Below are 25,163 nucleotides of genomic sequence, written 5' to 3'. Positions count from 1 at the left end.
TCCAGGGTTTCAAATAGGAATCTGTCACAACCCTACCTTGGAGATGCCTAGGACCTTCTGCATGCTGCAAAGCAGATGCTCTACCATGGAAGTAGGGCCTTTCCCCTGGCACTGCTGTGTCAGCACCCCTCCTGTTCATGGAGAGCTTTTCGCAGAGAAGAGCTGAAGGTGTGTAGACTGAAACCTCATTCACCCCAACAACCCATGAGGTCACAGTCTATACTACAACGCTACTTCCAATATTTCTGGTTCAACAGGCATCAACCTGGCAGTACAAGTTACTTGTGTGTGCAAACAGGACCCTACTCCCACTGCATGTGTTAGTGTAATCCGAGGACTGAAAATCCTTCTCTCAGCCTTTTATAGTGACAACAGCTCCAGACTGTGTTAAAATATGTCACCCTTACTTTCCCCCCCCAGCAAATTACAGTGCACCAGTTCTAACCCACATGCTATCTGGAGAAGAAACGACATTTAATTGCACTTCTAGCCACGGGTACCCACAACCAAAAGTTTACTGGGTAAATCATACTGACACCAGCCTCTTGAACTCAACTCAACAGTATACTAGAGCGCCTGACGGGACGATCAGTGTTTTCAGTACGTTAACAGTTAAAGCAGCTACTGCTATCAAGTTAGAGTGTACAATTGAGAATGAGCAGCTGCACCAAAATCTAACTGCCAGCAGTAAGTTGATGTTCTTCATTTTATCTCCTCTCAAATATTTTTCATGCATGGTGAAATATTTATAGTGAAGAACAAATTTGTCAAGTAAGCTAAAAAAACAACAACTACAGTGTAATTCATGTCCAGAACCCAAAAAAACTTGACTTTCTGATCATTTGTCAGCTAGAACAAAAGCCTTTGGCCTCTTAAATAGAGACGAAAGCTTCAAATTTAAATTCAGATGCAATAAGAAACCATATAGGTTCCAGGGCAGGCTACTTAAAGCCTTCGAATAAATTATTGGCAGGTTAGCTCATATCAGAAGGTGACATTTGGCCCACCTACTCCTGCTGCATCTTTGCTATTAAACAGACCTACCTTAAATCATAACAACTTTTGTTTCAATTCTGCTAGCTGGAATGCCGTTTTTAAAACTCAGCAGTTGTGAAGTCTGTTATCTGGCTGACCTTGAGGGAAATGGGAGCTGGGAGTGTATGTAACCTATTGACTTAGATATGCTTAAGGAAAGTCTCTGGGTTATGACCAAAGTTTTCCATCCTTTTACATGCAGTGTGCAAATTATTAGGATAAAAGTTCCTTTTGCTAAAAGGTGATTCTTAAGTTTCATTGTATTTTAATAAAATTCAGTTTTTGTGCATGTGTTGTAAAGCATAAAAACACTTAAGATGTGCAGTTTATGTTGTTTGCAGACCTGTTCTGTCTGAGCCTTTTTAAAAAACCTCTCCTTCTCCCCTTGGTGTTGTTTCTATTTAGTTGACACGAGCAGTCCTGAAAATAGCCCCTCGGTTGATAACAGCCCAAGTAAGACAAAAGGTGTGGTTCTGGCTTCTGTTGCAGCTGTCTCAATAGTCATTCTACTTATTTTGTACATCGGGTGGAAGAAAAGGAGGACTTCTGTTCTAATGACTTACACTGGTAAGTGAACAGTACACCCAGTTTAACAAGGGACGCAGGTGGCGCTGTGGGTTAAAGCCTCAGCGCCTAGGACTTGCCGATCGAAAGGTCGGCGGTTCGAATCCCTGCGGCGGGGTGCGCTCCCGCTGCTCGGTCCCAGCGCCTGCCAACCTAGCAGTTCGAAAGCACCTCCGGGTGCAAGTAGATAAATAGGGACCGCTTACCAGCGGGAAGGTAAACGGCGTTTCCGTGTGCGGCTCTGGCTCGCCAGAGCAGCGATGTCACGCTGGCCACGTGACCCGGAAGTGTCTCCGGACAGCGCTGGCCCCTTAAGTGAGATGGGCGCACAACCCCAGAGTCTGTCAAGACTGGCCCGTACGGGCAGGGGTACCTTTACCTTTACCTTTAAGGAGTAGGAGTAGAGAAGCAGTGGTTCATCCCCCCGCCCCAAGACTTCTAGAATGGTTAAACGAGCATTTCTGAGGCAGCAATACAGTTGATACTTTGTGTAGACAACCAGAGTAGGTTGTCATGTAGAGTATACATCTTCACCCAAGGGTGCTGCCTGGGGAATCTCTTCCCATGATTACCAGTAAGGTTTGCCACAGTCCACATTTCAAGCACACACCAGGTTTAGCAAGGCTGAGTTGAGATCACTGGAAGGGTATGTAGCATTATCTCCTTGAGTGGAGGAAGACCGCTAGTTGATGGTGTTAGACTTTCTAATGAAGCAGGATCTATTTTAAGGTCTGTTAGCAGGCACCCTAGGCCTCAAACCACTTTCCACTTTCACTCCCACCTACTCTCCATTTGCATGCCTGCTTGTGAAAACTGAATTGCTGTAGTGGCCCATCCTACAGCCACAAACTTAGGAAAACAGGCATGTGGAAGGGGAAACTGGAGAGATTAAAAGAAAGACATGTTGTGCTGCACTTATTGTAGTCCATTCTCAAAATATGGGGTTACTTCAGAGCGGCCTTCTCAAAGGAAGCCTTCAACATCTTATTTATTGTCTCGGTTCATCCTGGCTTCCTCTGGTTGCTAGAACATGTAGGTTTCCTTTTTACAAATAGCCCTTGCTACAGTAGGAGCTGAAGAACAAAGTTCTAACTTTGGACAACCTGTGGACAACGTATGGCAAATCTCCCAAGAAGAGGGCCAGTTGTGTAATATGCACTTATCATGAAAAGCTACTGGCTAGAAATGCCTTTAGGCTTCCTTCTGTAAACTTTGTTGCTGGTGTAGAGCAGAGGTTGGGGAAACTAATGTCTTCCAGATGGTGATGGACTCCCATCAGCTCGAGCCAACGTGACCAGTGGTTAAGGATGTTGTAGTCCAACAACCACTGGGGGGCTCATGGCCCTCATCCCTGGTGTAGTCACTCTGCTTCTAACTCAGGATTCTACTAATGTATAATTCAGGGTTCCCATTGGGTCAAAGACAATATTCTCCCCTCCTAAAAAGACTCTAGCCACACTTCTACTAAAGAGAACTAATAATGTCAATAAACAGCCAATAATGTCACCATGGCCAAGTATTCTTGGCTCCCATGCCATTCTTATTGATGTTTATGGCTCAGCTGTATTTATTTGTTTCACTGGAAGAATGGCTTCTGCCTCCAAAACATCATCTGGGTCTACCATATGCTAATTGTTACTTAAAACAATGTTGTCATATCAAAGCAATCAGAACAACATTGGCCACAGCAACTTACTCAAATAAGAAAACCACAAAATAAGCGAAGCATAGAATCAGTCCCACATCTGCAGAGCATCTGATTAATCATAGATGCCTTCCAGGTCATATCCATCCGTAAATTCCTAAGCTTGCCTGCCAACAAATGTTGGCAAGGGTAATGAGACACTCAGTGTTTGTAGACAGTAAACCTTCTATTCATCATGTTCGGGTTTTTCGTCTTGTGCACTTTCATGTAATCCTGGCTCAACAGACAGTTCCTTCTCTTGGTGTCAACTCAGATTAGACTAACTGTCTCTCTGTAATTCCTATTTAAAATATGCCATTGAACTTCCTTCCCTTTGTGATGTCTTGAGTCTTTGTGTGCCATCTTGAAAGCAGTTTCAGTGGTCCTCATTCTATTTAGAATACACAACCACGTTTAATACACCTCAGTCCAAAAGTTCTACAAATCCTTTTTTCCTATCAATTGGTGTTCATAAAAATGAAGAATCAAATAACACAGTAGTCAGTAGAAAATGGTTCACTTGGCCCAGTAGTGTTTTCCTGAAAAATGCATACATATTTCAGACCCCTAAACTGAAATTTTGTACTGATAAGAACATACATTTTAGCTTGATGCAGAGCTCTGAGCATCTTGTAGCTCCCTTTACAATATTTTTGACATAACAACTTGCATACTTTTCTGGGTTTGCTCATTTATTTCTCTTGCAAATAAATGTTGGTCAGTGCTGTCACTGGGCTGTATGTAGCTAATGATTCCTCTTATAAGGATATTGTGGTCCCTTGGCTTCCCACATTTTGGGAGCGCCATTGCGCTGAACATTCAGAGTGCTTGGATGCTGTCATGTCCCAAAGGAAAGAAATTTAGGGTGGGTCCTAACCAGGGCTATTTTCAGCCAGAACTCAGTTCCGGCACCTCTCAGGTGGACGCCCTTGCCATTATAAGAGAACAAGGGTGTTCATGGTGCGTTCCAGCACCTTCTTTTCTTTTAAAAAATAAAATAGCACTGGTCCTAACAAACCAGACACCATTACCTTGATTTGTTAGCCCTTGTTGCTGTGACAGCTGTAGATGGGCAAGACAAGAGGCCTTGGGGGGGGGGGCGGAAATGGAAATTCTCTGGCAGCACCAGGGTTTGATGTTTTAATCCTGTCCTACTACATAACATTTCTGTAATCTGACTCATATAACATTTGTATATTCTGTTGTGTGTGTTTTTTTAAAGCTCCTGCTGAAATAGGAAACAGAAATTTTGGACTACCAGAATAATGTTGCCTGGAAATATTCCCACAGAGACTGATGGTTGTGAGTTATCTGTCTGCAGCAGAGCATGGACTGGAGCAGAACACTTATGTACTGCCAGCAGCTTGCCGTGTTTACCCTTCTACTGGTGAAAGGCAGAATGCTACCTGGCCCACATCTGATAGATAAAGGCTATGCTATAAAGTTAGTCCACCAAATGAAACCCAGAAGGGGCACACTTCTTGGGCACAGCTCAGAACTGATTCTGTGGGGGGAGTCAACATACACCTTTGAGCTTTCAAAGGACTGCTTCACATGTTAATGACATTTTGGTACTGAAGAAATTCACGGAGGAGCATTTTGTCAATGGCTTAATGGAGCATCTTTGTTCTACAGCAACATATGCCACTGACTAGTACTTTCATGCCTTGTTTTTCGGCCTCCTCAAAGCCAATGATTGGCCTCTTTTGGAAGTAGACTGCCGGACTAGATGGACCTGATCCAGCAAAGGTGGTCATCTTCTGAAGTGTGGCGGCACTTCTGAGCCCAGTCTTCCAGTGGTGGTGTAGAACGGAAGATTGACATAGAATCAGTCCCCCAACATTAGACCCAGAGGTCTGGTTGTATAGGACAGACACATGAGGACAGCTGTCTTTTTTTTGGGGGGGGGTATATGCCATGGACACCACCTCCAGGTAGGTGGGCAGGTCTGTTAAATCTGTTGGGAATATGATCCTCTACACCAGACATCACTTTGGGACCAAGTTAGGCCAGAGTTCTTATCTCAGTTTAATGGCTTCATCACAATCTGAACATATATGTCTTACGTACGTGGGAACCATATTAATTGCAAGCTCTGCCACTGTTGAAGGCGAAGCAATCTTGGGCAAAAAATGAAAAGGCCTTGGGCTAATTATGATTGCTTTTCCCTATTAGATACTTCAGCCAGTTAACAGTCAGCCCAGTTGTGTAACAATAGCAAATGGAATGTTTCAAATGCTGGCATGTGAATGTATTACCATTTGCCAGAGCTGCTTCAAGAGCAGCTTTAGTGGACAGACATCTCATTTCAGTACAGCTGCAAAATCTAAACAAACCGAAGACATGCAAGATTGCAAAGACAGGAACTTGTAAATCCTAGTTGTAATATTTCATCCAAAGTATTCTATGCATCTGCAGGGGAAGTGTCATGTGCATTTACAGGTTGAACATTGAAGGAGTACAGACAGCTCTGCTCTGTTCATGCTTCCTCGTGAACAGTGTATGCAGCAGAAGGAATGCAGGGCTCTGGATTTGTGCAAGTGTTCGTATGATTTACTGAGTTGTTGGCTTCATGTTGCCAGTGTGCTAAGTCCGAACTGGAAGATATGATGGCAAGGTAGGCATGTGGAGATAGCAGCACACAGCGAATGGTGATACATGCATTAATATGGGGTTTTGGCGTGCTAAATCAAAATCTGTTTAGTTCCGTGACATCTGTGTTGATTGGCATGATAAAGTAGACAAATCTTGGGGCACATACTTTAAACAACATACTTTAACAATTCAATCATCATAGACACCAGAAAAGCAATGTAAATTACAGCCTTGATCAAACCAGAAGACTTGAATTGTTTATTAGAGAGCCAGTGGAATTCTTTTGATGGTCTTGTTACAACTCAGTCCTAAATACTTGGGAAAGTATTCAATTATTTCCTAAGTAAGCATTGTTGAAAAACCTGCCTTAAAAGCACCATTCTGCATTTTTACTCTGCAAATATTGTACAATAAAGGTAAAGGTAAAGGTACCCCTGCCCGTACGGGCCAGTCTTGACAGACTCTGGGGTTGTGCGCCCATCTCACTTAAGAGGCCAGGGGCCAGCGCTGTCCGGAGACACTTCCGGGTCACGTGGCCAGCGTGACATCGCTGCTCTGGCGAGCCAGAGCCGCACACGGAAACGCCGTTTACCTTCCCGCTGGTAAGCGGTCCCTATTTATCTACTTGCACCCGGAGGTGCTTTCGAACTGCTAGGTTGGCAGGCGCTGGGACCGAGCAGCGGGAGCGCACCCCGCCGCAGGGATTCGAACCGCCGACCTTTCGATCGGCAAGTCCTAGGCGCTGAGGCTTTAACCCACAGCGCCACCTGCGTTCCATTGTACAATAGATGAGCTGAAAATTCTTATGAAGCTAATACTTCACTTAGTTAATCTCACAGGGATATCATCTATTTGACTTTACAAAAATATATATTTTTATTTCTTTGTTTATAAATTCTGCAATGTGAATGTGAAACTTTGGTCTGTTTCTTCCCAAACAAATCATGTCCTGGTTGTTTTGCTCTAGTGCACTGTGATAAAATGGGTTTTCACACTGTTCAACACATTGGTGGAAACCAAGTTTTACTTATCTCAATGCAGATAACTCATTTTTCTCTCATCCCACTCTTCACCTCCTATTCCCTCACTGACAAAAGTCAGATACTTCCACTGCTACCAGTAAAGGAAAAACAAATTGGAATTTTCTAGTTATAAACACTTGTGCCCTGCATGAAGCATTATCTTTCATTTCTTTAGAAGTTTACTGAAGACTGATCTTTTAGTGCAGGATCTACCTGATGTATATGATTGGACCTTGTACACAGTATTTTTGCATGGCATTTTAATTGTTTTATCACATTGTTTCAGTGTTTGTATGTTTTTTACTGTTGTACACTGCTTGGAGATCAAGCATGCACCTTCAATGTACTCTTTTTGGCGCCTACTAAAAACATTCTTGTTTAGACAACCCTACTCAGTTCCTTAGAAAGTTGAGGTAACTTTAATCTGTTTTAGTATTTAAACTTTTGTATGTTTTGAAGTATGGCTGTGAATTTTTCTTGAACTTAATTGCTTTATCTTTTTGCAAGCTGCTTTGAGGCTTTTTACAATCGTGGTGTGTAAATTTTATTAAATAAATGAATACATATTTTTTGAAAATGTTTTTAAACCAATGTAAGCTCAGTTTTCCTTTGAACAAAGAGCCAGTTCCTAGATGATGATTAAATTTTATTATCCATCCTCCTACAGATGGTCTCAGGGTGGATTGCAACATTATACAGTGGTACCTCGGGTTAAGTACTTAAATTCGTTCCGGAGGTCCGTTCTTAACATGAAACTGTTCTTAACCTAAAGCACCACTTTAGCTAATGGGGCCTCCTCCTGCTGCTGCGCTGCCAGAGCACGATTTCTGTTCTCATCCTGAAGCAAAGTTCTTAACCCGAGGTACTATTTCTGGGTTAGCGGAGTCTGTAACCTGAAGCGTATGTAACCCAAGGTACCACTGTATAGCAATATAAAATGCAGCATTAAAAGCAGACAAAACACTACAATCACAACTAGCACAAGTTATACAGGGTTTTGGATTTGCAGTTCCTCTGTATTCAATGCCCCTACCCCCAGTTCATTAAAAACCCATCAAATGTTTAAATGAATTACACCTGGCAACCACCTCCATCCAGTTGCAGCCTGTGCCATGGGTTACAACAGTGAAAACACAATCTTTAAAAAGCAGTTTAGAACAACTTAAAATTGCAGAAATAGGGTGGGTCCTAAAAAACAATAACTATAAAATGTCAAACTATAGAAGTCCTCCTTTTGCCCCCCAGGCAAACCAAGTGGCTATATCAGGAGTGGGGAATTATTTTCCGCCTGAGGGCTGTGCTAGAGGCCGGAGTAGATGGAGCAAATGGGTGTGTCTTATTGCTCCATACAGCCAGCAGGCAGGAGGTTTCTACACACATATACCCTGACTCTCTCCATATTTTTTCATTCAGCAAATGAAGGGGCCTGACCACAGTTCAAAGACACATTCCAAGAGAGCATGAGCAAGCCAGATAGAGGTTGTGGCCATGGAAGAGAGTCCCCAGAGCTTGTCAGAGAGGACTAGAGGGTTCACGGACAGAAAGTTTGATATTCCTGAGTTACTTGCATACCATGGTAAGTTGCATTTTAACCAACGATCATCTGTATTCCCTTGATTTTATATTCTAATTCAGTCAACCACTTCTTTTACTGTGTTCCACCCTCGGTGGTCAGAGATTCACTGGACTTCAGGTTTAGGAGGAGATTTTATAGCCACTTGCTCAGTTTATTTCCTAGTTAAATGACAAAGAACTATTCACATTTTGGATCTTTAAGTCAATGATCTCAGAATATCCTCCCTCACCCCCAACATCCCCTCAAATTCTAGGTTTATGGGCTTCCCATAGACATTTGGATGTCCCCTTTGGGAACAGAATGAACCTTGGGCCTGATGTTGTGATCTTACCAGTACAGTTAAGGAAAGGAAAGGTTTCTCAAAAGTGTTTATTTTAATATTCTGTATCTCAAACGCTTTAAACACATTTCAGCTCCATTACTCTTAGGTGTCTGATGAATGCTAAACCTGGTACCAAGCCATTAGGTTTATAAACATTGGGGAACAAAGCAATATTAAGAAAGAGGAGGCTCTGTCCATATTTCCTTAACACATATATGGTACATTTGCATATGCTGTTGACTGGGCTGAAAAATTGTACTTAAAACTTTTTAGGCAGATCAGAAAGGGGCTGGTTTTATTTTCAAACACTAGTCTCTTTTACAATCACCACTTGTCCTGTTTTCTTCATAGTTCATGTAAAGTTTAATGTTGAATTCAACTAAATTTGAAGGCAAGTTCACGCAATCCACTGAAGTTGCCACACTTGAGGTTTTCTAAATGTCAATTCTTTCATCATGTGCTAATGGGTCTGCTCTCATTATTGCACATTTGTTTCACTCATGTCCAAGCCCACTTCTTCTTTTGTAGGTAACATGCTGACACAAGCAAAATAAGTACATTACATGATGGTTTCACACACAAATGCCAAACTGTTGGTCCATTGCTTATCAGGTTTGCCCATTGATTCAGGCTATCACTTGCCTGAAACTCAATCTAGTACACGCAGCAGATTCTTGAATCTAAAGTACACATCAATAACATGAGCAATGTGGATGTTGATTATAACAGAGTGCAATTATGAGAGTCACTGTAGTCTTTGATAAACACCCTTGGAATGTTTTGTGAATAGTTGCCTCCCATTTTTCTTTCTTGATACTTCATGAAGCCTTAGCCAGTGTGACCTTGCATATTATGCTTCACTTTGGAAATGTTTAGAGAAGAGAAGCTATAGTGAGGAATGAATGCTAGAAGTACTAGGTGGATTTTGCACTGGCAGTGCAATTGCCTGTCCTCATGCAGTGGATAAGGGGCATAGGTAAGCTTGCTGTTAATGAAGGACAGGCTGTTAATGTTCTACCCCCTCTCTTTTAAAAACCGATCAGGATTGCACCTATGTACAAGAGGCAGGGATCACATAGCTCTGTTCCACTAGTCCTAGTTCTCATTTTCATAATATATTTTTAAAGGTAGTGTGTTCTTGAATACATGCCTGTAACCACTGGATGAGGATGAATCAACCTGACTCAGTCCAGATAAGACAGAGGTTAGAGGGGCCTGCTGAAAATTGGCAAACTCTTACAATGTGTTGCGGTGTGAGACAGGCACTCATAGTTTGGCCTTGCTTGGCTTGCACTGCATGTGAGTTCATAATTTCTTCAGATAGCAGTCTAAGAGGAGATGGTTTGCCTCAATCTGGAAACTGTGTGAAACAAAGGTTCATACTTAAGAGCTAAAAAATTATCACATGGAGTGCAGTACTGAAAGATGTTAATCAAGTTTCCATTTACCCTCCTAGGAAAGTCCCACCATGTTTCCCTACTCCCACTCTTTTGGCCCTGGTCTAAGAAGATATGAAACTATATTGTGCTATGACTGATCCTCTGTTTTAAAACTGACAGTATGTTGAGAAAATTTGAAGCAGTTGCAAACTTTGGTTTCTGGAGCGTTAGCCATGTTAGTTTGTTATACTGAAAGCAACAGAGTCTCTTGGCACCTTAAAGACTAACAAATCTACTGTGGCCCAACCTTTCATGTGAAACCTAATCAAATACAGTGGTACCTCAGGTTACAGACGCTTCAGGTTACAGACTCCACTAACCCAGAAATAGTACCTCGGGTTAAGAACTTTGCTTCAGGATGAGAACAGAAATCGTGCGGCGGTGGCAGGAGGCCCCATTAGCTAAAGTGGTGCTTCAGGTTAAGAACAGTATCAGTTTAAGAACAGACCTCCAGAATCAATTAAGTTCTTAACCCGAGGTACCACTGTACACAAAAAAAGGTTAAATTAAATTCTGTCTTCTGCAGAATAATTTGCTATCAAATTTCTTAAATGCTAAAGTTAATAAATCAATGAGACATTTCTTCCCTGTTCTTTTAAAGAAAGATACCATACCATTTGAGGTAGATGGTCTTATTTTTATGCAAAAGGGGAATCTTTGCAATAGTGAGAAGGAAACTCCGAGGGGGAAGCAAAGGGAATTTGGAGTGGGGTGCCAAGAGAGGAACTGGTTTTACTCCCACCAGTGTAAATGACATTAAGGAAACAGAATTTGATTTCCCTTTGTAAAAGGGAACTATCATATTCCTCAGCAGAGAGGAAATCTGTGTTTAAAAAATTAGGTCATGAGATACCAGGAGTAACCTATTATTAGCACATACGTTTAACAAAAATGTTCTGAAAATTCCACTTGCAAGTTGCAACTTGGGGAGTTCTGGTGGCGCACCAGATGATATCCTTCATAGTTTAGAGTACCAGAAGCGTTTTCAATATAAAGACATTTTACAGCCCCCTCACCATCTTTTTTGCACAGACCCTAAATGGTTGATGGGTTGTAAAGTGTACAATCAAGCGTGCAGCTTCAGTTATTTGCAGGTACTAGTGGGCATCATTTTACCTGTCATATTTCTTGGGCGCCATAACTTTCCCACAGGTCCTAATGAGGAAACATCTTTAGTATTAGTATTTAACAGTACAACGTGCCCTTACAGCTATGCTCCCATGCACTGACTTTACAATATTTTAGCTGTTATGGGGAGATATTTGTGTTTAGTAGTGTAGTGTTCTGTGCACTTAACCTGAGAAAAAACATAACAGACTGAACATAGTGGGACTAATTTCCAAATAAGCATGCAGAGGAGTACACAATTATTACCACAATACAAGGATGGGGAGAACCTACTGTCTTTCAGATATTGTTAGACTCCCATCAGCCCCATCCCCAATGATGGGAGTCCAACTTCATCTGGAAGGTCTTGACTCAGCCAACCCTGCGGTAACAGGGTTACATATTTAGCAAAGATCTTTAAAGTTAGATCTAAAGTTGCCCAATTTATTCAATGGTGACTAGCTAGTCTTTTATGTATTGTATGTGTATGGATTATTAATGTATTTGGATGACTTTCTTTGATTTTGTTTAAGCTTTTGCCAACAAAGGCTAATAACAATAACAACATAAAACTCTTGATTCGTAAGCTCTATAGTATTTTTGGCTTTTTGCCAATTCTAATCTATAATGTTATTAAGTAGGAGTAGACTCTATTGTCGTGTGGTTTGAGCTAATCAGTATGTGCTATCAAAAATGAAGCAATTGTTGTTGAAAATGAATTACAGTAAGAAAATGGCTTTGGCTTCACCCACCACCACCATGTAGAACCTCAGTGACATTACTTACTTGACTATGTCCAGATAATATGGAATAAGATACATTTGACTACTTACTTGTGGTGACAGGTTGTCAAGACCCTTAAACAACATCTTCGGAGAGAGGCTACTTGACAGTGCATCCCAACAGGGCAGAGTAACCCAATTTCTGAGTAAGTAAGCACCAACCTTTGGTTTTGACTTTGTAGCTAAAGATACTGTGAGTTTGGGGCAGTGGTGATTGCAGAAGAATTCTGAGTACATTTTGCTGCGGATGGTTTGGTTCATGAGAGGTTCAATCACTGGTCTGCACACAGCCTTTAGCCTTCAGACTCTCCAGGTACTTTCCCAATACCAAACTTTAATAATTTCAGGGCACTTACCGCACACCCAATCATGTTATGTTACACTGAATGAGACCATGCCTATATCTGATTTCTCAAGAGTTATACAGTGGAACCTTGGTTCCCAAACTTAATCCATTCCGAGAGTCTGTTCGATTCCTGAAACAGTTCGGGAACCAAGGCATGGCTTCTGATTGGCTGCAGCAGCTTCCTGCAGGCAACCAGAAGCCATGGAAGCAGTGCCAGGCGTTCGGCTTCCAAAGAACATTAAAAAACCGGAACAACTGCTTCTGGTTTTTGTTCGTCTGGGAGCCAGAGCATTCAGCTCCCAAGGCGTTTGGTTGCTGAGGTTCCACTGTAACTGGTTTGAGGAAAGAGAAATTGACCCCAGCAAGTTATGTTTTTTTAAAAAAGCTGTGTAAGCTGCTCAGCATCAGTGAGAATCATATATAACCAGAGCTGATTGCATTCATGTTCTTAAGATTCATAGAACAAAAGGAAGCTGTTTATCCATCTAGCCCAGTATTGCCTGTTCCGACTGGCAACAGTTGCTCTAGGGTCTCAGGTTTTCCCCACCACCTGCTACCTGAGCCTTTTAAGTGGAGATGCCATGGGTGGAACTTTTCTGCCTAAGTAGCATGTATGTAATGGTGTACATGTATGTAATGGTAACTGAAAAGCCCGTTCTAACTAGGTCATGATGTAGCTGCTGCAGCCACCAACTATTTTCTAAGGTGCATCACATACGTGTATGTAAAAGGAGTTTAAACATGATATTCTACTTTGGAGATACTGGTCTCCCTGATTTGGACTCTGTCCATGTGTATATACAGTGGCAAAATGTGCAAGGTCTACCTGTTCGCCAGCCAGTATCTGACTTTAAAGCTTGGAAATCCCCAGAAAATTCCCTTAAGCCAGTTTGCCAAAAGTTCCTCCATGCAATACACATGGGCAAGTCCCATTCTGTAAAAAATTCCTTTCCAGACAAATTATAATATCCTATATGGGAACAGTGCCAAGTTGTGGCATAAGCAGCTGAACTAGTGAAGAGTTTATCCACATAAAACCAATAAATTGCTGTGTCTTGAGTGCTTTCACTTGATTGTGGATATTTCAGAAGTATAGGATCAGGTGCCTCAGTGCAGTAAATTCCTCTATGCCACAGTGGGACTCTAGAAATCCATCCCTAGTCTAGTAAGTATCATTTTCTTAGAATGGAGCCATTTGACCATCTTGTGGATATAATTATTGAGGGCAACTTCGCATTTTATGCAAAACTGTTTGCATACCAGTGTTATCCACAACAAACCTGTCAAGTGTGGACTTGTTCATGTCTACCATATGCACAAGACACACAACCTGAGTGGGCAACGCTCCCTAGATACATGAAGAAACGGAGATGTTGCCCACACATACGTTTAATACAGGAGTGGGGTAATACAGTATACAAACTTAGAGCACATTTATGCAACAATGTGTGGAACTGCTTTGACAAGTGCTTGAACTGGATATTAACAAAGGAAAGTGAGCTCACTATTTCCTGTGACATGTTTAACTATTACCTAGTTAACACACAGCAACAAATGTCGCTTACTTCTTCTGTAGAGGAAAGATGCCAATTTGTTGAAAACACATAAAACTTGGGAGTCCTTTCCCAGCAGAGCTGCTGCTATCTTGAAATGATAGCTGGAACCTCTCCCAAATAGGAGGCTGGGACTTAACTTACTCATGAGTAAGGATAATGACCTGCCACAGAAAACAACGGTGGAATGCTTATTTAATTGTGATCAGGGCATCATGTTTGGAATGGGAATATTAATTGTTAATGGAACTTTATGATCAGCAAACTGATGGCTCCCAGTGGTTGCTGAACTTGTGAGTGGAAATACAAGAAAGCTAAACAAATCAGAGAAATTTAAAACCATGATGTGACTGAAATCAGCTGGAAAAAAATGTTTCCTTCAAGGAGGAAAAAAAAAATTAAGGCAGTAGTACCACACCAGATTCGATTGAACGAGATGTTGGTTATGGCAGGGTAAAAACAAAATGTACAATAGGAGACATCTTCTGTTTCCACAATAATCAGTCCAATTAATCATTAGACAAGATATTTGGCTGTCACATTATAATTTACAGGTAACATACTTGTTAACTTCATCTAGCTGTGATAAAATAAACCATGGATTCATTCCAACAAAACTGTGAGGACATTTCCTTTATTTATTTATTTATTTTATATTATATAACTTAAACAAATCCTTTTTATTTTGTGGTTTCTTTAGTAGTTTCTCCCCCAGTTTCAGAACTCAATGTTCAGGTATACATTTTCAGAAGGTAGGAATTTATTTGGAAACATATTTTATGCAATTAGAATAGTCTCTGAAAAGGCTTGATAAGCGATTGGAAAGATTTGGAGAGATTATGATGTAATTGTTTTTATTATTCCATTATCAATTCAGATTTGTTAAGCAGTGACCATCTCCAGAGTAAGTTGTCAAATATACTGTAGGACAATGTGAAGACTGCTGCTGAAATACGGAGGGGATTCATGATTCAACCGGCCTGAGCTTCTTCAGTGCTGAAAATTACACACGCCATTCCAATACAATCGTAAGCATTCTTAGAGGCAACTCCTGTGCTAGGTCGGCGTTATAAGGACCATACTTCCTAAAGTTATTGTCAATGCTATTATGGGTATCCACTTCATTTGCCTGTAAGCTTCAACACACTTTTTACCATGGCTCCAATGCCATCATAAATGTGATGCAATTCTGTTTCACACATAAAGGCTGGGGTAGTTACAACCTTGTGGTTTGCGTCCACATGGGCCTCGTAGAAGACAGTTAAGGAAAACACAGGGACTAAGCCAAGTGACAGAATAAACAGGAATATGCCTTTCTGCCTCACAAACCTTTATATAATTATACGTAATGAGAGCCACCTAAATGTTAGGTGCCTGTCAAGAAACTAACTACACTGTTAGCAAACACCTAAAGTCAAGGAAGCAATCTCTCAACCTTGTGTGTCACTCTGATCCCACTTAATAACCTGGCAGCTAAGATGGGAGTCCTGCATGCCATTTGGGAATCCCTGAGCTTATGATCAATTTCTGCATGAAATTCAACTACAAAGTGGCACTTTCTTAACACTTTTATGTGACTACTCATTTTGTTATTCATGTCTTGAAAAACATAGATGCAGCCATGCAAAATGTGATGACTGAAAAATAATGTTGCATTTATCATAGTTAAAATTCATATTTACTTCGATAGTATTGCATAACTTTAGGATGAATGACAGAATGATTAAAGGGACAGCAAGGGGGGAAACTTTACTGTAAACTTGGTGGCTTCATTCAGGTATTACATGAACAAACCTGGGTGAGCCATGTAGTACAGTCACAAGGAGATCAGAAACTGCTAATCACATTATGTCTGACTAGTGTTAATATTAACTAACCCAGTCCCTAAAGTCACATGGCTCTTCCTGCCTCCTTCACATTAGGTCATAACTTTCCAAGTGGGATGCCTGCTCCATGCATGGATAGCATAGTTATTTAGAACCCCGAGAGCTTCCAAAATGTTCCTTGTAGCTGTGCCAGGGAACAGTGTGTGAGCCTGAGGCTCACTTATTTAACATTAAACCATAATTTAGTATTGCATTGGAATGAGGCCAGTTACATTGCTAGAAAGCTTCCTGGGTTTACAAATTTGTTTCAGGAATTAAAAAAAAATAAAAAATCAAAAGGCTAACACTGAGAATGTGATCAAACATTTGTTCAGGAACTGTATAGAACAGTGGTGGGCAACTTGTGGATCTCAAGATACTGTTGGGACTCCAAACAGCACCAGCTGGCACAGCCAGTAGTCTGGGATGGTGGGAAGTGTAGACCAGGACATCTGGTATTCACATTTAAAAACAGTCTCTTATGTTAGAATTTAGATAAAAAGTTTAATGGTTTTCCTAAAGCAAATGTTATCCTACTTCCAAATTGAACATACTAAGGCTGAAATCCTAACCCTACTTTCCTGGGATTAAGACCCACTAAATTCATTAAGGCTTACTTCTGAGCAGACATGGTTAGTATTGTGCTATATCATAACTAATTATCAGGGTTTTAGAAACCCAAGGAAGATGGTCATGCAGTTTATCAGCTAATCCAAATATATCACAGAATGCTTTCCCGAAAGCTCTTCAATTCTGTACAAAAATGTACATCTCTGATGTCTTATCACACTTAACCTCCTAAACCCATATACACTTAAGGAGAAAGAAAACCCTGTTATTGATTTCAGTGCAACTTGCTTCCAAACATGTGGCTCTTTGGGACTAGCAGGGGGTGTGGGGAGGGGAGAGGAAAAGACACTTAAATTCAGCCTTCATCCAGCAAAAAAGGATATTGTTACTTCTTTAATATGGTGTTTTCCACCCAGTGCTTTAATGGCTGCAGCAGTTCCAGCGTAAGGCCACTTACCGCCTTGTTCTTCTTCATGTCCCACAGTGACTTCAGTACCAGGAAGAACCTTTGCAGCCAAAACGGGTGAAATGCAGCACAGACTGAAAAAAGGTGGACAGAAAACCTTCACTTAGGTTCCTCCATTGAGGATTTATTGTATTTACACCTCCCTGTTCCTTTGCTTATAAATATTTGGCACACCCTCAAAAATAAAAAAGATAACTAAACTGAGTAAAATCCTTATTAATCATTACACAGCAATGGTAATTTCAGTCCAACAGAACCAGGAAAAGAAGGCAAGGGTGGAAAATAATGTCAACAAAATCCTAAAAGGAATAAGGTAACTTTAGACTTCTAAAACGCAGCTTAAAAAAAAGGTAACAGCTCTTGGGAGAGGCAAAATAGTCCAGGGACAGGATTGCTGAACCTTTTCACCTCTCAAAATTATGCCTTCTCCAGCTGTTTCCTCACACACAGCTGAGAACAGGGGGAGGACACTCTTGAGTGGAAAAACACCCAGAGGAGAAAGTGTCAGGCAGTTCCATCCCATGCCTCTTTTCTGTTCCTTGTGGCAGCTGCCCAGAATGCTTCTCCATAAGAAAAGGAAAGGGAAAAAACACAGAGAGAGAAATCATTAGAAATTCTATGCTGGCTGTTCCTGTTCTGTAAGAGAGGTGGAAGATAAAATCTGGTTGCTGGGAGAGCTCATAGGGCCTTAAACTGGAAAAGTTGTAGGCTGTTAGCAGGACAGAAAAACAGAAGCAGAAGTGACAAGGAGCGTGAAAGATAAGAAACTCGAGTTTGAAGAAGGCCTGGAGGCAGAAGGAAGGAGGACAGGGAGGCAGGAAGGAGGTGAGAACAGGGACCTCAAACAAAAGTGTGTTGCCACAATGTCTGAAGGAAAGAAGAGGTAGAGAGACACTGGACTGGGGAGCACTGGTGTGCTGTACAGGTACAGAAACTAGCACACCTTTTCAGCCGTGTCCTGCATGTGGGATTTCCAAAAGCTGCCACTGTGGGAAATGGGATGCCTGGCCCATCAGGGCTCCTCTTTCGGCTGATCAGCTGAATAGGCCCTGCCCAACTTGTGATCCATTAGGCCGAAAGCAGCTAACCATCACCTACTGTGTGGTCTGCCAATACTTGACAACCTTGTCGTGCCAGGCAGTCAGCCAGCCAAAACATTTGTGGCTGGTGGGCTGAAGGCAGGTCGGTAGTGTTCCATACAATATGAACAAATACTCCCATCTTATAACTTACACACCCAATGGGTTTCCCAGCTTTGTTGAAATCCTTTAGCACACGTTCAACTTCTCCATTCACTTTACAGTCTTTTCCATCCACTGCAAACGTAGACCTTAACACAAGAATGAAAGACCCATAAATTGTAATTTTACATTCCCAGAGGTACACCACACCTAAAACAAGTAAAGGCCCTTCCCTGTCTCTTGAAATGCAATTTAAACTACTCAAAGAAAGAGAGCAATCCCCATTTCCTTTCAACTTCTGCCCTAGCTCACTGGTAGAACATCATATTCACATGCAGAAAGCCGCAGGTGCAATCCCCAGCATCTCTAGATAAGGATAGGAACCTCTCCATTCTTAAATTCTGGAGGTCTGCTAAGAGTCAGTGTGGACAATGCTCTGACTCAATATAAGGCAGCCTCCAAGATTCCTCCCTTCAACCCCACTGAAAAAATAGGGCTGTGAGGTAGGAATTATTTATTCATAAAAGCAATTTATATCCTCTGCCTTATTGCCATACAGAAGCCAAGACACTCCTCTGCTTTAGTACTGAGGAAAGAGGGCAATAAATATGGCCACTCCCTCCTCAGGAACACTAAATACAAGCTATATTTTTGGTATCTGATTTAGTGTTGGTGTAAACCAGAGGTGGCTAACCTATGGCCCCTGGAATGCTATTCAACTCCAGCTCCTATCAGCCCCAGCCAGCATGGTCAATAGTGAGGTATGATGGGAGCTGTAGTCCAACAATATTCCGGGGGGGGGGGGGGGAGACGGCGATGACGACGACAAAGGTTTGCCACATTGGTATACATGTACAGCCATCATATGAAGGTTGTTTAAATCACCTGTCCTGCCGATCCATTTGTGTGCAGTGATTCACAGAGCTGACTGGGCAATTAAGTAAACACAAACTTCTTTCTATGAGTGTACATAATGGCCCACCACAGAGCAGTTTGAAATTTGGTTCTCATATTTGTGCTGCTCAATTTCTTTGGCAGATGTACAGCTGGATAACAGCCAAGGGAAGGAAGCACTCCTTCCTTCAGACTTTAAGTAGTTGGCAAGCATTTTCCAGAAATGCTACATATAGAACCTATTGATCATTGTCTGAAATTTCCCCATTACACAGTCCCTCCCTGGTTGCTCCTCTGAGTCTTTTATGATCATTTTGCTTCAAGGTTCCAATCAATTAGTCACAGAGCAAGTGGCAAAGTTTTTGAATACAGCTATCCTTATTAGACCTCTTTAAGACTGCCTGATAGTTTAGTATTTTAAGTCTGCATTTTTCATCTGTATCAACATGTATTTTTATTAATTTTATCAAGTGTAATTTTCAATTGTTATAAACTATTTTAATAGTCTATTGACTGCTAGTAAAGAAAGTCAAGTTTAAACTCAGTGGGTGAGTTTAAATACGTGGGGGGGGAGAGTTGGATCGCTTAAATGCAAAACAAATGCAAAGATGAAGCACTAAAAAAAATTCCCAAGGCAAAAGTTATACAAGGCATCAGTGCTGTTTCTGTAATACATGAGAACTATTCTAGCACTGATGCTGCCAAGCCAGCTTGAAAACATATTCCTCTCAAGCAGCAATAATGCAATAAAGCTTCCTTGTTTATTTTCTTATTCCATTAGTGATCCACAGACTCAGCCTTATAAGACCTCTTTAAAATATTTTGACTCCCCCCAAGGGAAAACAGGCATGCAAATAAGTAACAGATTGTTTCAGTCTTCAACGACTGCCTACAGCTGCAATCCATCATGCAGTTCCACTGATTTCAGTGGCCCTTAAACATAAATTGCAGCATGCCAAGAAAACACCACCAGGAAGAATAATTATTACTTTTTAATAATTATTGTACTTATACCATACTGTATACATAGTATGTTTAACATAGTTATCTGAGTGGCTCACAAATATAAACTGGCACATTAAAATAGTTTATAATATTTTAAATGTATTTTATCTTTAATAGTTTCAGCATCAAGATTTTCCATACAATGTGGCATAAAACTTAAGGCATTTTTAAAAAGAAAACTTTTGATTCTGTTTTTCAACATTAGACTGGGGCTTGATTTGGCTGTAAAAATGGTATGTGTATTTTTCTGGGGCATCAACAAACACACAACAATGAAAATATTTGTCCTTATGAAACAAGAAGCCTGAACGAACACATCTGGAAAAATGGTATTTCTTAATGAACTATAACTTTCCTACAGCATCTCTTAAGAGAGGCTAATTATCTGGAATTTAACAATTGCAATAGCGTATAAATTCAGAACTCACAGATTTTTGGCCGCGCCGAAGCCTCCAGGAAATATCACAGCATCATGATCCTTTACAGTAAGTTTAGCCAAATCTGCAATTTTACCACGAGCGATCCTTGCCGATTCTGCTAAGACATTTCTTAAAGAAAAGAGGTATAAAGTGAAGAGCAAAAGTTGACTACATAGACATATAAGGAGCACTGCTATTAAAGGACCCCAGGAAAGAACAGCCTGAGATTGATAATTTAAAGTTACTGAACTTACTGGTAAAGTATTTAACAAAGTATAGAACTTCCGGGTTGGCGCCATCACTGAATGGCGGACTCCCTCCGAGCTCCGGAGGGAGCCTGCTCGGCAGGGGCTGGGTTCTACCGCGCTGGCGACGCGGGGACCCTTAAAAACCATGGGCGCTGAAACCCATGGGCATGGTGACTCGGCGGGCACCATTTGCGCCCCCCCGACCCGCGAAGGAGCCTTTTTAAAGGCTGCGGAGCGGGTGACGGGGGGGGGGGTGCTGTGAGTCCTCCGCTTCCCCTGCCGAGCGAAGCCGCATGCCATTCGACGGAGAGCGCTGACTTCTTCCATTGAAAATTTGGACTTTAAAAGAATAACCCGTGAGTAATTGGAACTTGGATTAAAAAAGGGGGAAAATTCTTTTTAAATTCGGAGCGAGCGGGGGAGGTGCAAAAAGGAAGTCAGCCTCCCCCCTGTTGTAGAGGAGCTAAAACAAAGGATTTGACAACTAAGATCGAGCGCAACCTTTTTTTTTGATAAAGTTATTAACTTCGCGATGGAAAATTATAAGACTGGGCTGGAGGAGAAAAGTGGAATGTGAACTAAAATGCAACCCCCCCCCCCAGAAACCCCGGGAGCGATCTGTAAGAGCGCCGGGAGAGGAGAAATAGAGGTTTTGACAGCTGTCAAAGGAGCTGTCAAAGCGGAAGAACAAAAAGAGAACTTTGCTGGTCACATTTGTTACAAATTGGATATAAATTGTTTAAAACAAGGAATAATAAGTTACTTTGACTGTTGGGTCTGATCGGGAAGGAAACTGAGTTATTATAATCCCTCTAGAGGAGCTGTGGGACACTACAAGTATTGTTGGCATTGAATTTGAATAGGACTTTTTATCGCCTGGGAAACTGCAGAAATGGAACACTATTTTGTCTACAGAGGTCTACACACTAAAGGAGACAATAGATTTATCTATTGAAGAATGGAAGGGACTTGACGCAATGTTTTGTTCCTGAATAACAAAGCCTCTGCAGAGGAATTAGAAACTTTTTGGAATTAGAACATTTCTGCAGGAGAGCAGGGAGGAAAAAAAAAAGAGGAGGAGAGAGAACAATAAGAACAACAAGAATAACAAGAACTGGATAAAGTTGGAAGATAGACTCCTTCCAAGATCGGACATGTGAAATCAAAGATGACCAAAAGACGGCAAAGACTAATAAAAAGACGGCAAAGCGGATTGGTGAAGGACTGTGGTTTAGATGTGGGAGCTCCAGGATGACAGTAGACAGTGACGGACATTGGGAACGCAACCGGGAAGGGGGGGGAGGGAAATTTGGAATCCAAAGGGTGTTAAATTACATTTTATTCTTTTTTCTATTTTTCTGTTTATCTTAATTTGTATTGCATATTAAAGAGGGGAACTCGCGGAAGGGAACAGGTCGATTTTAGGGGATGGGAAAATATTTTTTAAATTGGGCCAATGATAATAATTTTAAAATTTGGGGTAAGAATTTGTTGAATCTATTTGAAAGAACTGGAATACAAGAGGGGGAGGGGAGGGGAAGTCCTGGAAAGAAGCCAATGAAAATAAGGTTTTAAATTTGGATGTTTTTCTTTTTTTGTTATATTTGAAAATCTTTAATAAAAATTATTTAAAAAATATATATATATTTAACAAAGTATAGTCATACTCAAATGGTTTGAGGGCAATATACAGAACTGTGATCCGAATACTGCGAACACTATTTACATATAACTGGGTGGGAGAGACAATCTAGAAAACTGAGGTTTAGATGAAACCAATTCAAATAGTGAGGGTAGCCAGCTTCCCACAGAGTATCAATAGATGTATGTGTATATGTGTGCACTGGATAAATATAAATGTAGATATACCGTATTTTTCGCTCTATAGGACGCACTTTTTCCCCTCCAAAAATGAAGGGGAAATGTGTGTGCGTCCTATGGAGCGAATGCAGGCTCCTTGGCTTCGCCCGGACGCGCCTGTCCCGGAAGCGGAGGAGGAACAGAAGGGTCTCCTGTTCCTCCTCCCGCTTCCGAGCAACGCGCCTGTCCAGCGAAGCCGGAGGAGGAACAGAAGGGTCTCCTGTTCCTTCTCCAGCTTCGCTGAAGGGCACTGCCCCTTCTACCTCTCTGCACAGCGCCTCTCCTATGAAGGAGAGGCGCAGCGCAGAGAGAGAGAAGGTGCAGCGCCCCTTGAGCAACGCGCTATCAAGCGAAGCCCGAGGAAAAGAAGGGTCTCCTTCTGTTCCTTCTCCAGCTTCGCTGAAGGGCGCTGCCCCTTCTACCTCTCTGCGCAGCGCCTCTCCTGTGAAGGAGAGGCGCAGCGCAGAGAGAGAGAGAAGGTGCAGCGCCCCTTGAGCAACGCGCCTATCAAGCGAAGCCCAAGGAGGAACAGAAGGGTCTCCTTCTGTTCCTTCTCCAGCTTCGCTGAAGGGCGCTACCCCTTCTCCCTCTCTGCGCAGCACCTCTCCTGTGAAGGAGGGGCGCTGCGCTGAGAGAGAGAGAAGGCGCAGCGCCCCGTGAGCAACGCGTCTGTCCTGGCTTCTGCTTTAGCCCTGCGCAGCCTCTTTGGGCAGGGGGAGCCTTCATCCCGCTGCCCTGAAGAGGCTTGGCGCGGTTACCCCAGAAGCCAGAACAGCCACACGGTATCCCGGAAGCCAGATCCCTCTTGCTGCTCTGGCTTCTGGGGTTCAGAATAATTTTTTCTTGTTTTCCGTCTCCCCAAACTATGTGCGCCCTATGGTCCGGTGCGCCCTATCGTGCGAAAAATACGGTATTCATGTAGCTTGTCTTAAAATTTGTTCTTACCTTGATTCACCCTCAGCTGGCTGTCCTTTGCTATGATCGATAACATGCATCTGAGAAATATCTGGGGCATACATCTGAACACTGGCTCCTTCACGGCTCAAATGGACCAATATCCTACAAAATACATAGATATAGGAGATGAAGTAGCAAAATAAGCAAAACATTAAACTGAAATTTACTTCATATCTTTGTAGAAACTATGGGGGGGGGGATAGGGTATGACTCTCCAAAATACTCAAGAAGCTATCTAACAAAGAAATACTGCCTGCGTAATTGGACTGTTTATCAATCGATTCAACTGTTGATCATTTGGAGACCCAATGATTACACAAATACACTTACGCTGAGGCTTCATGGATTTCAGTACCATCATAAACACCACATCCTGATAAGACCTGCAAAAAGAAAATCAGCCTAGTGATTTCAACATCACATTTCTCTTCCCAGTTCACATACACAGAGGGAACAGTAGTTTCTTGTCCAACCCGGTTCATTATTTCCAGAGTGACTCTGTTCATATGCTTTCCTCACTGCAGCATAAGCTTTCATGGATGAAGTGTTACTCCTGAAGGTCCCACATAAGAACTCTTTGTTTCTATAGATTATCTAAACTCCAAGGGAACAATAGTAAATTGTATTAAGATTTCCTTCCCGAAAACCTCCCCCCCCCCTCAAAATCAGTCACTGACTAAGGCAGAGAAGTTTTGTTAATGCTCAACTGTCTGCAACGTTCTCCGAATTCCCCCATATGTGCCAAATGCTTCACTCGACCCTTACATGAAATCATAACAGAAGTCTGAACTGTTACTCTCCACTCCACTTTTCACTGCAGCTCTAGTGAGCCTGGATATTGTTATATATTTCAGCATGAACACGGAATGGAAGGGGGCGTGCGCTATAAAATATAACTATAAACAAAGAAAGCCATTACTGTACTTATCTGAGGCCGCAATTCTCGACACTGCTGAACACAGCGAAACTTGCTTATGAGCTGTAATAATTTTACGTGTAGGGAATTGAGCAGAATTACGATAAGGGCCAAAGAAAGGAAGCGAAACCAAACGAGGTATCTGTTTGGGGCAATGCCAGCATTCCTGAAGTGTGCGGGTGAAGGGCTGCAGTTCTTGGAGCTGCAGCTAGACCCCGACCAACTGCCTCCCTTCCAAGGACGCCAACTTTCCACTCCGCCATCTCTTTTCCCTTGGCGGCGCCCCCGTGCCTTAACAGCAAGTTAGGAGGAGGCAGTGCAGCACGTGCAGCTTTGCCCAGGGCTGCAGCTGCCGCTCAACCTGTTGCATTTCTGCCTGTGGGCCGCACAGCCGCCGAGGGGCGGCAGGGAAAGGTGGCAGTAATTTTCCACGAAGCTCTCTCGCCTGTGGAGGAGCAGGAGCAGGAGAAGCAGCAGCCGCCGCCCCTTAGGGCGCAACGGGAAAGAAGGAGCTCATCCGCTCACGCTCGGCTGGCAGCCGGACTCACCACAGCGACTCTGGCCCCGCGGAGACGCTGCGCCGAGCAATGAAACCCCGCGGCCGGGAGCCCCCTCAGCACCCGGAGCGACGAGAGGGACGGCCTACAACCCGCTAACCTGGCGGCCAACATCCCCGCACCACTTCGCTTCGAAGGGAACGATCCGCGGAACCAATGGGGAGGGAGTTATATACACGGCGACACCGGAGCGCTTAGCC

At 42.4% G+C, this 25,163-nt stretch overlaps 2 protein-coding genes across 4 annotated transcripts in view; one reads left to right on the top strand and one right to left on the bottom strand.

Annotated features, from left to right (window-relative positions):
* ICOSLG (inducible T cell costimulator ligand) overlaps positions 1-14,448 on the top strand; it is a 19,797-nt gene extending 5,349 nt beyond the window's left edge. Inside the window, exons 4-8 of the mRNA XM_079974534.1 lie at positions 421-687; positions 1,441-1,602; positions 4,506-5,900; positions 8,314-8,476; positions 12,190-14,448. Of these exons, the coding sequence (XP_079830660.1) occupies positions 421-687; positions 1,441-1,602; positions 4,506-4,549 (473 nt within the window). The 3' untranslated portion in view covers positions 4,550-5,900; positions 8,314-8,476; positions 12,190-14,448. The remainder of the gene's footprint in view (positions 1-420; positions 688-1,440; positions 1,603-4,505; positions 5,901-8,313; positions 8,477-12,189) is intronic.
* Positions 13,846-25,163, bottom strand: GATD3 (glutamine amidotransferase class 1 domain containing 3). 3 transcript variants are annotated; one of them, XM_079974535.1, is made up of 7 exons: positions 24,955-25,146; positions 23,821-23,873; positions 23,479-23,592; positions 20,435-20,554; positions 18,164-18,256; positions 16,844-17,000; positions 13,846-15,275 (listed from the first exon to the last, which is right to left on the bottom strand). In XM_079974535.1, the coding sequence occupies exons 1-7, from the start codon at positions 25,075-25,077 to the stop codon at positions 15,147-15,149; spliced, it is 789 nt and encodes a 262-aa protein (XP_079830661.1). In that variant the 5' UTR covers positions 25,078-25,146; the 3' UTR covers positions 13,846-15,146. The 3 variants fall into 3 exon arrangements, with proteins under 3 accessions (XP_079830661.1, XP_079830663.1, XP_079830662.1); XM_079974537.1 differs by having other exon boundaries at positions 25,064-25,134; XM_079974536.1 differs by lacking the exons at positions 13,846-15,275; positions 16,844-17,000 and adding an exon at positions 17,015-17,486 and having other exon boundaries at positions 24,955-25,163.

This window comes from Podarcis cretensis (assembly GCF_951804945.1).
Source record: "Podarcis cretensis genome assembly, chromosome: 4".
Classification (NCBI taxonomy): Eukaryota; Metazoa; Chordata; class Lepidosauria; order Squamata; family Lacertidae; genus Podarcis; species Podarcis cretensis.
Note: the sequence above shows the minus strand (reverse complement) of the source record. Positions and strands in the feature narration are given on the sequence as shown.